The sequence below is a fragment of the Neophocaena asiaeorientalis genome, unplaced genomic scaffold (assembly GCF_003031525.2).
Source record: "Neophocaena asiaeorientalis asiaeorientalis breed wild unplaced genomic scaffold, Neophocaena_asiaeorientalis_V1.1 scaffold67, whole genome shotgun sequence".
Taxonomy (NCBI): Eukaryota; Metazoa; Chordata; class Mammalia; order Artiodactyla; family Phocoenidae; genus Neophocaena; species Neophocaena asiaeorientalis.
This window is the reverse complement of record NW_020173731.1, coordinates 1,259,971-1,274,148: the sequence shown is the minus strand read 5'-3', so window position 1 is coordinate 1,274,148 and position 14,178 is coordinate 1,259,971. Positions and strand designations below refer to the sequence as shown.

Here is a 14,178-nt window from a genome sequence, read left to right as displayed (position 1 = left end):
TGTAAAATCTGATAAATTTTGACAAGTCTATTTGAATGTTTGCTAAAAGTAAATAGAAGCCTTGAAAATATTATTTTTCCACAATTTAAAGATCTCCTTTTCCATTGATAAACATGTAATAACTAAAATATTTGAAACTAAAATCTTTACTATTGATTTATGAGAAATGCATTTAATAAACTGAGTAATAACTATTTGCAAATATATTCTAGAATTTATCATTAATAATGTACAGAAACAAAACTGATTATTTCCTCACACTATTTAGAAAAATGGAGGCACAAGGGAGCCAAAGGACTTTCTTAAGTTGATAGAATGATCCCATAGTAGATATGAAAATTAACTAGGTATTCTAGCCTATGTCAAATTCTCAGCCTAGACTCTCCTAGCTTGAAGCTACATAGATACCAGTGGCATTCAGTATCCTGTGTCAGTTAAATCACAAGGCCAGAAAGTCAATCAATTTGACTGGTCTAATAAATGAGAAGAAACACATTTGACAGAGATTCAGATTTTCACCCTGTTCCTAGCAATCTTTACCTGGTAAAATCAATACTCTATCACTTGAGGTCAGAGGGTGACCATCTTTATACCATGTCAGTGTAGGAGGAGGAGCAGCATTTGTCTCACAGTAAAGAGAGATGGGATTGTTGATGATCACATCCTTGGCTTCACCACTCCTGCCAGTATCCAGCATGTTTCCTATTTCCCAGAGCTTGTGAAAACTTGGAGGAACTATGGAGAAAAGACATGAAATTTTGGACTCATGTAAATGACAGTGTCAATCCATTAAAGAAAGATCTTGGCTGTATTTTCACAAGAGTGATTTGTATATGTAATAAATTAGACAATGTGAAAATATTTTCAAGTACTTACACACCTACCAACTTAGCCCTGAGCTAAAAAAAGTAATAGACAGAAGTCAGAGCTGGTTCTCCAGTGGAAAAGCAAGAAGTATGGAGCTCAGCATGTTGTGCTCATGCTTTGCTCTCCATTTCTGTTCAAAGGCTCTAGCATTTAGAAGATAAAATGTCCTGCTCTCAGGAAAGACCTACTATGATAAACATGGCTAAAAAATATGATCATAGCAGGGAAAACTAATTTTGTGTTTTCACACAAAATTAAAAAATACTGGCTCAATAGAGCATTTCCCAAGGATTTGTCTTATTCAGAAAACTAAAGAAGTTATGCAGCCAAGATTAATAAGTCTATTAAAAAATATAATGGGACATTCTCAAAGTTTTCTGGGTGACAAGTATGAACTTTCTAGAAGGTAATTTGCCTGTACATCAAAAGCACTGCAAAAGTGTATAACACTTGACCTAAAATTTCCATCATTAACAACTTATGAAAAATAAAAAATGTGTAAGAGTTTTAGGTATAAAGATGTTCAATGAAGCATTATATATGAGTAGTAAAAGCTTGGACACACCCACACATTCAACAATAGGAGTCTGGTTAAATAAAGGTTTGGATACTCAACTGATAAAACAGGTATAGTTATTAAAAATCATGTTGAGAGTAATAATATCAACAATAATAGCAAATATCAGTTCTTAAGCATTTTGCTAAGAGTTTTATATACTTTATCTTATTTAGTACTCACCACAATTCTACAAGGCATTAATTCTAAAAGTGAGAAAATGGGGTTTAAAATATTTAGGTAACTTGCCCAAGTCACAAAGCTTGAAGGAGCCTAAATCATCATTCAGTTCCAAGTGTGACTACTTTAAATTCTGATACAATGTTACATTAGGTTTCTGATAAACTTCATGATATAATGTTAGGGGAAAGCTAACGTAACAGAGAAGTACGTATTGTGTGATCCCACTTTATAAATGAAGTATACATTTACAAAAATATATCAGAAGGAAACACATAAAAATAACTGAGGTAATCCTGAATGATGGGATTATTTTCTTCTTTGTTAATTTCTTGAGTCCAAGTTTTCAATAATGAATTTATATTATTGTCAACAGAAAAAAAACACTAAAATAAACCAAGCCAAATCTCTTTTTCATTGCTTTGCCGGATCATATAAATTAAATTACATACAATAAACATATTAGTATTACCTTGTATATTCACATCAAAATCCAGCTCATCTTCACCTGCGATATTAGACGCTATACACGTGTATCGTCCAGTGTCTGATATTTGAGCCTCCCTGATTTGAAGTGTGTGTCCACTGGCAGCAATAGTAACATGATCATCTGCTTTAAGGGGCTGTGATTCAATTATAATAATGTTATCATTAAGTACTCCAGTAATAAGCCTCTAAAGAGAGTGAGAAAAGAACTACATATGTATATAAGAAAAAAAAAACAAACAGCTTATGGTGTGGATTTTTAAATTTAAAAATTTTCAGTCTGATAGGAGATACAACGTTCATTCTGGAATACTCATTATTTTAAAAACTGGAACCAAAAGGGAAAGAGGAAGGAAGGATAAATTAGAAGGTTGGGATTAACATATACACACTACTATATAAAACAGATTACCAACAAGGACCTACTATATAGCACAGGGAACTATACTCAATATTTTGTAACAACCTATAAGGGAAAAGAATCTGAAAAAATTAGATATAGATAGATAGATAGATAGAGGATAGATAGATAGATGATAAACTGAATCACTGTGCTGTACACCTGAAATTAACATGATATTGTAAATCAACTATACTTCAATTTAAAAAAAAATCTGGATTCAAAGCTCATTTTGCAGCAGAATGAACTATCTAAATCAATTAGCTGCTATCTTTGCTTTCAATGGTAACAGATATTTGCCACATATATCATGTGGAGTATAATACCAAATAGGACCCCAATATTAGGAAGAATAAGCAGGTTGGGGGTCCTCTATATTATTTATACTTGATCTCCTGAGATTAAACCAGCTTTAAAAAAAAAAAGTATAATCCTCTAGGAGTTAAATGTATAACTGAGTCCTATAAACTTACCCTATTTCTGTAGTTTGTGATAGTGAAATTGAGCCAGAGAACAGTTTTCTTTATGCAAAGAAATAAATAATAATGTGCAAAAAAAAAAAAAAAAAGTACTCCAGTAAATCCTCTAGGGCACCATGCAGTTGAGAGCTTTTATGATTCTTTAATAAGTAAAAATAAAAATTTAAGTGAAATACTCAAGACAATAACGATTTACTTTGAATAAGCTGTTTTTGAGTAATCACGTCTTTATTTATTGAAAATTGTAATTCCTATAGTTTACATCTGTGCCCAGTGTTTCTGAGTGGTGCATTTATAAATTATTTATGATGAAAAATGTTCTTAGGTGCCATATCCATTTATCCATGTTGGAGAAAAATAACTTCAGCTGATCCCACATTGTAGTAAAAAAGTGTATCTTTTCCTACTATTTTGTAGCAAATGCTAGAGTTTTACAATGAAAGATTGAAGGCATTAGCATAGTCTGATTTAAAAATCACTACTGCTCATTCAGAAACATCATTACTTCATAAATGAGAAAATTTAACCTAGATATATTTATATTATGATGTTTTATTGAAAACATTACCGACATTTAATAGGACATTTCTCATCTTCTAAACATTTCCGAATATACTAAATTCCCTCTTATTCCTTGAAAATTTTAGTTCCTGGCTCACTGTTACTCCTTCCAATGACACTCTTCTCATAATTCTTGGTGATTTCAATACCCACATAGACAGTCACCAATGCTTTGTGCTCTCAGCTCCTTGACCTCCTTTCTATTTTTTTTGCCCCAACACTCTCTCAGCCACTCAATAGGAGAGTCATACCTAGAACTTATAATTACCAATAATCACATCTCTTCAGAATCTCAGTTTCAAGTTCTCACCTTCTGACCATCGCCTCTTAACTTACTAACTCTTTTCCTCTAGAATCCCAACTCCCATTATTTTTTGATCCCATGGGAGGACCCAAAATTCACTGAACTTGCAATCTTTTCCCTATCACTCACTCTCCTCCTGACCCAGAGAAGGTCTATTATGGCAATCACTCCTTGTATAAACTTCTATAAAAAAAAACAACTCTTTTGCCCCCTCTCCCTTTATTTTATTCCCCTGGAAAAACTGGTTAATACCAGTTTCTGTCCATTCTGAACATCCCCTGATCTACTCAAGAACATTCCTCCAGCAACTGTGTCCTCTCTCATGTGAGTCATCATCAATTGCTTTCTTTCCACTGGATGATTTCAGTGTGTATACAACAGTATAATTTCCGCATTAAAAAAAAATCTCATTACACTGCAGCCTAACTCCACATTCTTCTATTCTGCTTTATAGACAATGACTTTAAAAAGTTTTCTACCTTTGCTGTCTCCATTTCCTTCCATCTTTTCTTGAATCCTCCAATAAGGCTTTCACCATCTCTACTTGACCAAAATGATGTTGTCAAGGTCACACGACAAGTGACATCCATGTTGCTAAATTTACTGATCAACTCTCAGTCTTTAGTTTACCTGATCAGTGGGATTTAACACGGTTTAACTGGTCTTTATTTTGAAAACTCTTTTTTCCTTCTTTTAGGACACATCACTCTCTGCCCCACAACCTCTAAATGTAGGAGAACCCCAGGGCTTGATCCTTGGAGCTCTTCTCTTTCTACCTAAACTCACTCTTCTAGTGAAAACCTTGGACTCATCTTTGACTCATCTCTTTCCCTCACATCCTGCTACCACCTTCATCCAAGCAATCACCATCTATCTCCTGGACCACGGCAATAAATTCATTTCTTCTTCAACTAGTAAAGAAGCCAATATAATCTTTTTAAAGCCTTAAGTCAGATCACATCACTCCTGTGTTCAAAATTTTCCAGAAGCTTTCCATCAGAATAAGGCCAACTGATCTACAAGCAGTATGATTTAACCCTAGCTCTCACCTTTCTCTGTGTTCCCACTGATCACTACACTCCAGCCAAATGCCTCAGGGCCTTTGCCCCTTGCTAGTCTCTCTAGAATATTTTCCTCTCAGATATCTTATGTCTGCTTCCTTCAGTTTCTGTGAGTTTCTGCTCAAATATCACCTTATCAGTGAGGCCTTCCCTATTGTAAGAGATCACACCCTTCACACTCTCTATTCTTCCTGACTGAATTTTCTTCATAACATTTACCTTATCTGGCACACTGTATGCTTTACTTGTTTGTTTAGTTTTCCCCTCCCCCCAAAACTCCGTATGAGCAGAGATTTTTGTCTGTTTCCTTCATAGCTGTATCACCTGCACCTAAAATAGTGTTTGGCAAACATTATGTACTCAATAAATAATTTGGGACGCAATGTATCATTATTAACATTATATCACATATAAAAAATAGTATAATTTAAACTTTCCATGTCAAAGAAAAACTTCAGAGCATGAATAAGCAAAACACATAGATTCTATCAAAACTTATTGTGGCTAATGCTGCCAATATTTTTGGTGGCTTTTCTCAAAAACACTGTTTCACTCAAGTAGTGTTGCTTATCTGAGAAATGAGCTAGCAGAAGAAAGGATATGGAAAATAAACAAAACCCAGTATTTTTTGTACACATTTTAGGGGACCAATCCCAAATCTTGAAAAATTCAGCAGTTTAACTAAAGCATCATAATTGGATCAATTTCAGTCTGGATGTGAAACTAATTTAACTATTCATTATGAAATTTTAAAAAGAACAGCCCTAATTCCTAGTACAAATCTAGACTTTACCCAACTTTTATGTGCGTATGTGCTTGTGTATATGTGTGCATGGGTATAAAATGCAAGGAATGAAAAGGTTTTAGGTAAAATTAAAAATAAAATATTAAAATTTGAAAGGTGAAAGGAATTGTTTCCATGCAAACTCACATAGAGTTGATATTGTACCATGAAGTGTGCTTGTAGTCAGAAAAGAAACTGTAAACAGAACATGGTGGGAGTTCCATATTTTTCCTTTTGCAATGGCTTCCAGATGAAATTTGCTTATTTTATGAGATATATTTTTCCTGGCTGCCAGGATTGCAAAATCCATCTATGATCTGAAATAATAAAGTTATATCTTTCTGCATCTTAAATCATGACTCTGACCTGAACGTCTACAACTGGAATTTGACTGACCATTTTGTTGATTATGTGTAAAACAGGATAAACATCAGCTAAGCTATGTCACATCTGTATTAAGCAGAGTGTTAACAGCAGCTAAAAAAAATCTATTTTGGTCTTAAAACACCAGCACATATGTTTTTAAAACATGCATGTTAGAAAATAAGTTGAATGAGAAATAAGGGCGTGTGGTCTGAAAGCCAGATTATGTAACTGAAGGATGTGTCTTTTATTGAAAGTTCTTCATTGCCCCCAATTAATTGTATTGAGCACTTAATCATCACATTTAGCTTATTTTTTTCATCTTGGAACATTAAAAATGTTACCCTTTGTAAAAGAGTTAAAGGTGTTTAGAGAAAGTTCTGAATAAACTTAGCACCTGTGTTATACCTATCATTCTAATCTGGCTCAGCACTGTCTTTGCGTTTCTTCTCCACAAAGTTTACTTACTCTGAAAAACCACAGAGCACAAAAACCATTCCCCAGTGGGAAGGTGGCTGGATTTTCCAAGACAATTGCTAACGTGTATTAAAACAGTCCTTCAAACTTTAGAGTGATGAAATAATACTAAAATTGTTGAACACGGTTCAATTTTTTTGCAGTTTTATACTCTAGGAGCATGGGATTGTGCTAATTTTAAGGTCACATTGATTCTCTGAGTTATCTGTGTCTGGGTGTTTTGTTTTTTAATTTAACTGGCCATTTTAGTCTATAAAAAAACATCAGCAAATGAAAAAACTTGACTGGCCTGTCCATCCTTGTACCAGCTGAGAGAGGCAGAAGGAATTGCATAGGCTTCACATTCCAAGGTCAGGGTGTTGTTTACTTTGATCTTCACTTCTTTGGGGGAAACACCTGGCCCCAGGAGGTCTCTTTTACTGATTATGGGTGGAACTGCATAAACACGAATATTAAAGTATTAAACATTAGTTCTTTTAAATGGAATGACATGGAACACAGTAAGGATCACTTAATAAGAAAACAAGGAAATAACGTAGGCATCTTCTATGCTCTCCTTTCATCAAGGACCCAAGTTAGCATCTTATGAAATGGCAGTGTTCATATACAGAATGTGAAGAAAACTACCTTTCCCTCCTCGTCATTATAATACTGCCAATGAGGTTAATGTCCTTCACAGAACAGTTAGTTTAGGTTGTTCCGGGTCCCCAGACACAGTCTGAGTATGACCCATAGAATGCATTTTATTAGTCACTAAGGGGAATGATTCAAAGAACAAAAGACAATAAAAAAGATACTCTTCCTTTTTAAAAACAAAATTCTGAAATTTATTGCCTATCAGTGGTAGCATAATTTTTTTTGAATAGGTCAATGTACAGTGGATTAGCCCAAAGTCAATGACAAACTCATCGTAGGCTGCTGAATAGAGCATATATATTTAAGGAAGAGTTTCGTGCATGCAAGTACTTATATGCAGCAGAATTCAGAAGAGGGTAATTCACGAGAAAAAAATAGAGAAACTTAAGGAAGTGCCACTGACAAGTTCTCCAAAAAGTTGAAGAGAGCAGATTCAGTGGCCTTTCACGTATTTAAGCAACTGAAGTCATGGGCACATTGCTTAATTCAACTTCCATCTTAATGAAGCAAGCTGGATAAACGATAAACTTTAATTATGAATATAAATAATTATGAACCCATAATGAAAAATTAAATTAGTTAGAAATTAGATTAGAATTAAAAAAGTTAGAAAACCTGGGGAAAACTAGGAACACAGTGTTCTTTCGGGACTTACTGTAGACCTTCACTTCATAGTACTTTATCATCTCTCCGGCCTCATTAGTGGCTACACAAGAGTATCTCCCAGCACTGTCCTCCTGTGCATTTAGGATCTGCAGAGTCCTACCTCCTGAAAAGCAATGGAACACCAAAGAATCTCTGAAGTCACAGTGGCAGCAGGGTTTGCACAAACCATCAGGTTTTAGTTCTTACTATTAACACATTTCTTCTTTATGACAATTCTGTAAGAGACACCTGACATAGGCAAACTACAATACAGATGGGCATTACTTGCCGGATGGAGACATTCACTAAGTCCACGATGGTCCTCCGTGGTAATGACTCTCGTGCTCACTCTGACCCTCCCCTACCTCTCTGCACACACTGTAATTAAGGTTCTTATTTTACTCTCTTCACAAATAGGTCTTCTGCCTTTGTCATCTTCTTCCTCTCATCTACCTGGCCTATCAGTAGAGACTGATCTTGCTAAAACACCGTTTTTATTATGGTATCTTTCTTCCTAAACCTCTTCAATGGTTCTCAATTGACTAAAGTATAAAGTCAAACCTCTGAAATCCAGGTATTTAAAACATGACTCCAATATTCCTTCCTGATCTTATCTCCTACCTGCCCCCTTCCCTGCCATACCCACCTGTACACACAATGTCTCCACTCAAGAAGGAGGTGAGGAGTCTGTTTATTATTGCTTGCACATAGATATGCCATTCTCCTTTGTACTTTCCCACACTAGACATCCTGAAGGATCTGAAATCTCTCCTTTCCAACTAACAAAATTCTATAACTTTCTTTAAGGTTTGGTTCAAGTTCTGTCTATGACAAAGCATTTCCTGACTGCTTCAGCCCACAGTGGCCATTCCTTCTTTTGAATTCTTATAAAACTTGTCACTATCCCATTTGTCATAACCTATGACTATTAGGAATCCATGATTATTCATGGATTCCTGTTGTTAATTAACTTTCACATGTATTATCTCTATACATTTCTTACAGCCAGTGGTCATATTTTTAAATTCTTTCTGTTTTCATACATATTGTCAGGAATTAAAGAGGAATAAATAAACTCTGTCAATCTAAATACTAAGGGTCAATTCAACAAAAAGTGAATTTCAAGGGTCAATTCAACAAAAAGTGAATTTCTACTCTTTTTGGCATTCTACATTATATTTGAGCAATTAATTACACTGTAGTATTTATTTACTTGCCTTTTATTTACTTTATTGGTCTTTCAAAAAGTAATTTTAGATAACTTAGATTACAACATACATACAAAATACTAAAAAATAAGATAGCAATAGTACAATACCAGCAACAACATTAAGTATTTTTATAAAAATAGTCAATGATTCTGTTCTTCTGAAAAAGTAAATGGCACAAATGCAACTTGGGCATCTGAAGTGAGCTAATTACCTGGAAGAATACGGATATTTCGGTTGGATTCTAAAGGAGTTCCATTCTTAAACCAGGTGATGGTGGCTGGGGGATATGAATAAGCTTCACAGACCAAAGATGTGGGGCTGTTAAGGATAACAGTGACATCTTCAGGGATGCCATCGCTATCAACACCAGCAATTGTAGGAGATACTGAAAAAGATTTAAAACTTGATCAAAGAAATATATTCAGAAATTTCTTTATTTGTACATTTCTAAGTTTCCATAGTACTTATTTGTGTAATTCCATTCCCTAACAATTACAGAAACAATTCATTAGTGTCCTCATTCTACACAAAAGCAGTGAGAACCTCACAGAGTAATGGAGGAGATGACACATAAAAAGGAATCATAACACAATGTAGTATGGGCAATACTGGGAATTTTGGTGCAGGATATATGGGGGCATGGCATCCAATCCAATCTCAGGTGTGGGGTGGTGTGTGGACTCTCATCAGGGAAGATCTCCTAATGGAGATTTCAAACTGAGCCTCAAAGGACTGGTGGTGGTCAGAAGGTGAAAGAAGGGAGACTACTAGGAGGAGGAAACATATTGGGAGCAGAGTAGTGTAAACAATGAGGGGCAAGCAGGAAATATATAGAGGATGGATTCAAGGGGGTCAATGCTGGAAGCAGGGGAAAGACAGACAAGTACATTTGTTCCATAAAAGATAGTGAGGGCCTGAACTAGAGCAGTGAATAAAGGCATAAAGAGGCGGGAGCAACTAAAGAAAAATTTAGGAAATCAACTGGCAGGATTTGATGATAGAATTTAAGGGGTAAAGAAACCAGCGTCAAATATAACTTCCAATTTTATTGCTTGGGAACGAACCTAGGTAAACTCCAACAAAGCAAAATAAATAGAAAATATGGAAAGATTTGCTCACTTAGGAGGGGAAGATGATTTGTTCAGTCTGAATATCTTGAATTTTAAGTGCTTGTGAGAAGTCCAGGTAGAAATGTCCAACAAGCAACTGTATATAGAAATCTGAACCTTGGGAGAAGGATCAGGGTTGCAGGTATGGATTTTTAAAAGTCTCCAGTTGATAAGAGATGATCATTAAACCTCCGGGAATTAAGTTTTTGTTACTTGATGAGAATATCTAGAGTGAAATGAACACTGAAGTAAGGACAAAATGTGAGGGGACTTAACGTTTAAGAGACAGATTAAGTAAGAGTCCATAAAGGAGGGAGAAAGGGAGCAACCAAAGGGGGTGCAAGGATAACTGGGGAAAAGCAGTGTCCAGGAGAAAGTGATACATAATAGCCAAACATTAAGATAAGGACTGAACAATGTTTGTTGGATCTAACAACAGGGTAGTCTTCACCACAGCAGTGTCAAGAATGGTGTGGGCAGAAGCCCATATTTAGTGGGACAAGAAGTATAGACAGGGAGTAGTGACTATATGAAGTGATGGAGACAGTAGAAGGCAAAGCTGAAGGTGAGGCAGATGGTGGGCATGACTGGCAGACCAAAGAAGGGGGAAAGATATAGGATCAAGGGCATAAGCAGAAGCAGTAACTGTGAACAAAAAGGATAACACCCTCTGGGAAAAGAAAGGGTAAAGACACTGAATTATGGCTGGTAGACTGGAAATTGCCAGTGCACACACCTGAACAGCCTCAACTTTATATGAAGTTGGTGAAAAGAAGACTTGAATTCAGATCCCTCATCTTCAATCAATGAGGGAAAATGATAAGAAATAAGTAACTAGGAAGCGGGTAGGAGGCAGAGGAAGGAATATAGTCAGAGAGCATGACTTGAGATGCCTGGGGTAAAGAATAAGTGATATCCACTGGAGAGAGTCCCCAGGGAGCTAATGTCTCTTGGGAAGTCAGATTTCAGTTACTGAAAGGAGCCAGAAAGAGTTTTAAATCAGGTTTCCAGAGGACAGGGATAGGATGTGGACATGAGCCAGTACTGGGAGGTGAGTCAGTGGTAGGAGGAAGGAGGCATGAGGAACACAGAGCTCTGTGAGAAGCAATGGGCTACAGGAGAGGAGAAGAAATCCAGGGCAGGGCATTTGCCTTTCATTCGCTGATGGGTGTGCAGGGAAGACAGGTGTGTTAGGAGACAACTGGCTCACGAACTCTCATTCTTACTTATCCACGCATCTGTTATTCACTGCTATGTTAGGTGCTGGGGCTATATCCTTTTCAAGATAAAAAGGGTTCTGTCCTAGGGAGTTTATAGTTTTATGGAATTATTACTTATATATACTATTTATTTGACACTTATTAATACATTATCCAGTATTCTGACTTAACATTTCTGGCCTATATATCTCTTCTACTCAATTAGACTGTAAGCTGCCTGAGGACTGTGTCCTGTATGGGAGTTTCTATGTATGGGACTACATATTCCCCCAGTCTAGCCAATAACTATCAAAACATACAACAAATAAAAAATTGCAAAAATTCGCATCCTCAATTATAGGTCAGTTTATTTAAGTAGAAGGAAATGTGTTTTGATATTAGTAATCAAATACAATACATTTAGGTGGTGTATTTTAAATTTCTAACGTGAGCAGAAATTAGGAATCTATTTTAATATCATTTCCAAGACATAAGTATAACTTTAATGTTGCAGAAACTGAATGTGTAGTTATTTCATCATTCCTACTCTTTATTTTTTCATGGTGTAGTTTTTATTGCTCTCAAACGGCTTGATATTCAAATGTACAAGCTAATCTGTATTAAATCAGAAGGAAACCATGTGAGATTTAAAACCTACACTTGTAGTTGCAGTCTACATTTTAATCTAGGAATCTTCACAGCTTATCACTGACAAAATAGAATTTACACATTATATATTAATTTCAAGGGGAGGGGATTTATCTGGGAAAAATAACTATTAATTAAATGGCAAAATATCTAAATTTGCAATGTCCAGGTAATTTACTGCACAGCAATACCTGTCAACATTCTTCCTTTAAGATTTTTTAGGGATTAGTGAGTTAGCAAATGACACAGATAAACACACATAAAGACAGATGAGCAGCATATAATGTTAAGAAAAAGAAAATCTACGGTAGTTGCTCACCCCAGCAGGAGCAGATGTTCTGCTCACAATACTGCTACATAAGTTGGCAACGGGAAGGAGGGGAAATGTGTTTTAAGACAGAGGAAAGCACAATTCTAAAATAAAATCATTTTAATGATGTTTTGTTTTGTTTGAACCCTTCAACCTCCCAAGGGACTGTGTTAATTCACTACCGCTCATGAGCAAGCATACAGTTTTGGTGTGCTTGTCTGCATCTCCTCTCCTTCATCATAGTTACCAACAGAGATTTCAGTATGGGCAATTACCAATAATGGCAGAGTCCCACAAAGAAATGATAAAACATCTCATGGTGATCCTCTTTCACTGTTGACCTGCTTCTTTTTGACCAGTATTTATTTTTCCTTTACTACTGCTTATTTAATATCTATCTTGTTCATAGTTGTACTTCGCACAAAACACAGTACCTGGAATATAGTAGGTATGCCAAATGCAATGAATGAATGTATGAATTAATAAAAGAAAACCAGCAAATGTACACAAGCACTGGTCCTTCTGAAATAATGAAATTCTAGGGTAGAAATATTAAGTAAACAGAAAAAGAAGAGAATTTAGCCTATTGCCATGGCTGATTCTTCAAGATTTGCAGCAATGCTTATACCTACCCAACACATTAAGACTGAAACTTCTGCTCTTGTCACCAGCTGTATTAGAAGCCAAACATGTATATCTTCCAGTGTGTGACACTTGGGCATTGGTAATCTGAAGAAAACGGCCACCAGACATAAGATGATGGGTGTCATCTTCTTTGAGGAACTGCCCATCTTTCTGCCATGTAATTTCTGGCACTGGATTCCCTATAACAAAAAGTCATTTCTGAGAGTTGGCTAATAATCACATGTCTACAGTTGGTAACTAAAAGGATGCATTTTTATTCATTTCCCTTTTAAAATATTCCACTTCTGAAACAATGCAGTAGCCATGCATTTTAAAATAAATTTGCAAACATAACTGAATTTATAATAATCATGCTATGATTTAAAAAATCTATAAGTGAAAGAATTATGTTAGTCTCTGTGTTTAACTAAATTTATACCATACCTTAGGCTATTACAATTAAATATTTTCATAGTAAAATACACTTAAAAAATAATGGAGTATACATGTTTACTAAAATTATTACTCATGAATACCTTTGCATTCATATTAAATTTTTAAAGAATATTTTTATTTTTGAGAGAAAGCTGTATAAAAAGGAAAAAAAAACTTTAAACAATTCAACAAGCAGATATGTATGCCAGGATTCTAGCACAGATACATAGATAGGTAGAAAGATAGAAATATATATTAATTATTCCTTTAATATTTATAGCCTAGAGAAAAAAGATCTTTCATATTTTTCATGGGACTTTTGTTAAATATTAAGTTTTAAATTGCTCAAACATTTTTTTTTTGAAAATTTAAAACTATAAAAACACATTCTGTTAGGAAAGAAGACTAGGATGATATCATATTAAGGCACAGCTGTATTGGCCATGGAGCTTGTTCTATGGCCCTGCCTGGGCAGGAAAGCAAATTCACAGGCCTACCCAACTGCTGAGTATAGCACACAGTCCTATCCAACTAGGAAGTATGACCAGAGAATCCAGGTAACTCAGGCCTATTCTACAGTTGCACTTGGGCAGGAAACCAAACCATCAGTCCTAACCAACTGTTCCCAGCCAAAGGCACCCCCCGTCCCGACCTCACATCTAAGGCAGAGGCAGTGGCCTCACCCAAATAGAGACCCTGAGAGAAAACCCCACCTGCCCAAGGATGCTACCAGCTGACCCATCCAGAATCCCAAGTTGAGTTGAACGGTGAAGGACAATCTCTGCTCAAGCAAACCTGTAAAGTCTGGAATCAGAGACCCTTTACTCAAGTGTGCAGATACCA

At 35.7% G+C, this 14,178-nt stretch overlaps 1 protein-coding gene across 1 annotated transcript in view; it reads right to left on the bottom strand.

Annotated features, from left to right (window-relative positions):
* Positions 1–14,178, bottom strand: part of HMCN1 (hemicentin 1) — a 503,492-nt gene that overhangs the window by 145,726 nt on the left and 343,588 nt on the right. Inside the window, exons 49-54 of the mRNA XM_024751100.1 lie at positions 12,909–13,100; positions 9,222–9,395; positions 7,810–7,923; positions 6,808–6,953; positions 2,076–2,226; positions 541–735 (exon numbers count right to left, since the gene is read on the bottom strand). Coding sequence (XP_024606868.1) covers positions 541–735; positions 2,076–2,226; positions 6,808–6,953; positions 7,810–7,923; positions 9,222–9,395; positions 12,909–13,100 — 972 coding nt within the window. The remainder of the gene's footprint in view (positions 1–540; positions 736–2,075; positions 2,227–6,807; positions 6,954–7,809; positions 7,924–9,221; positions 9,396–12,908; positions 13,101–14,178) is intronic.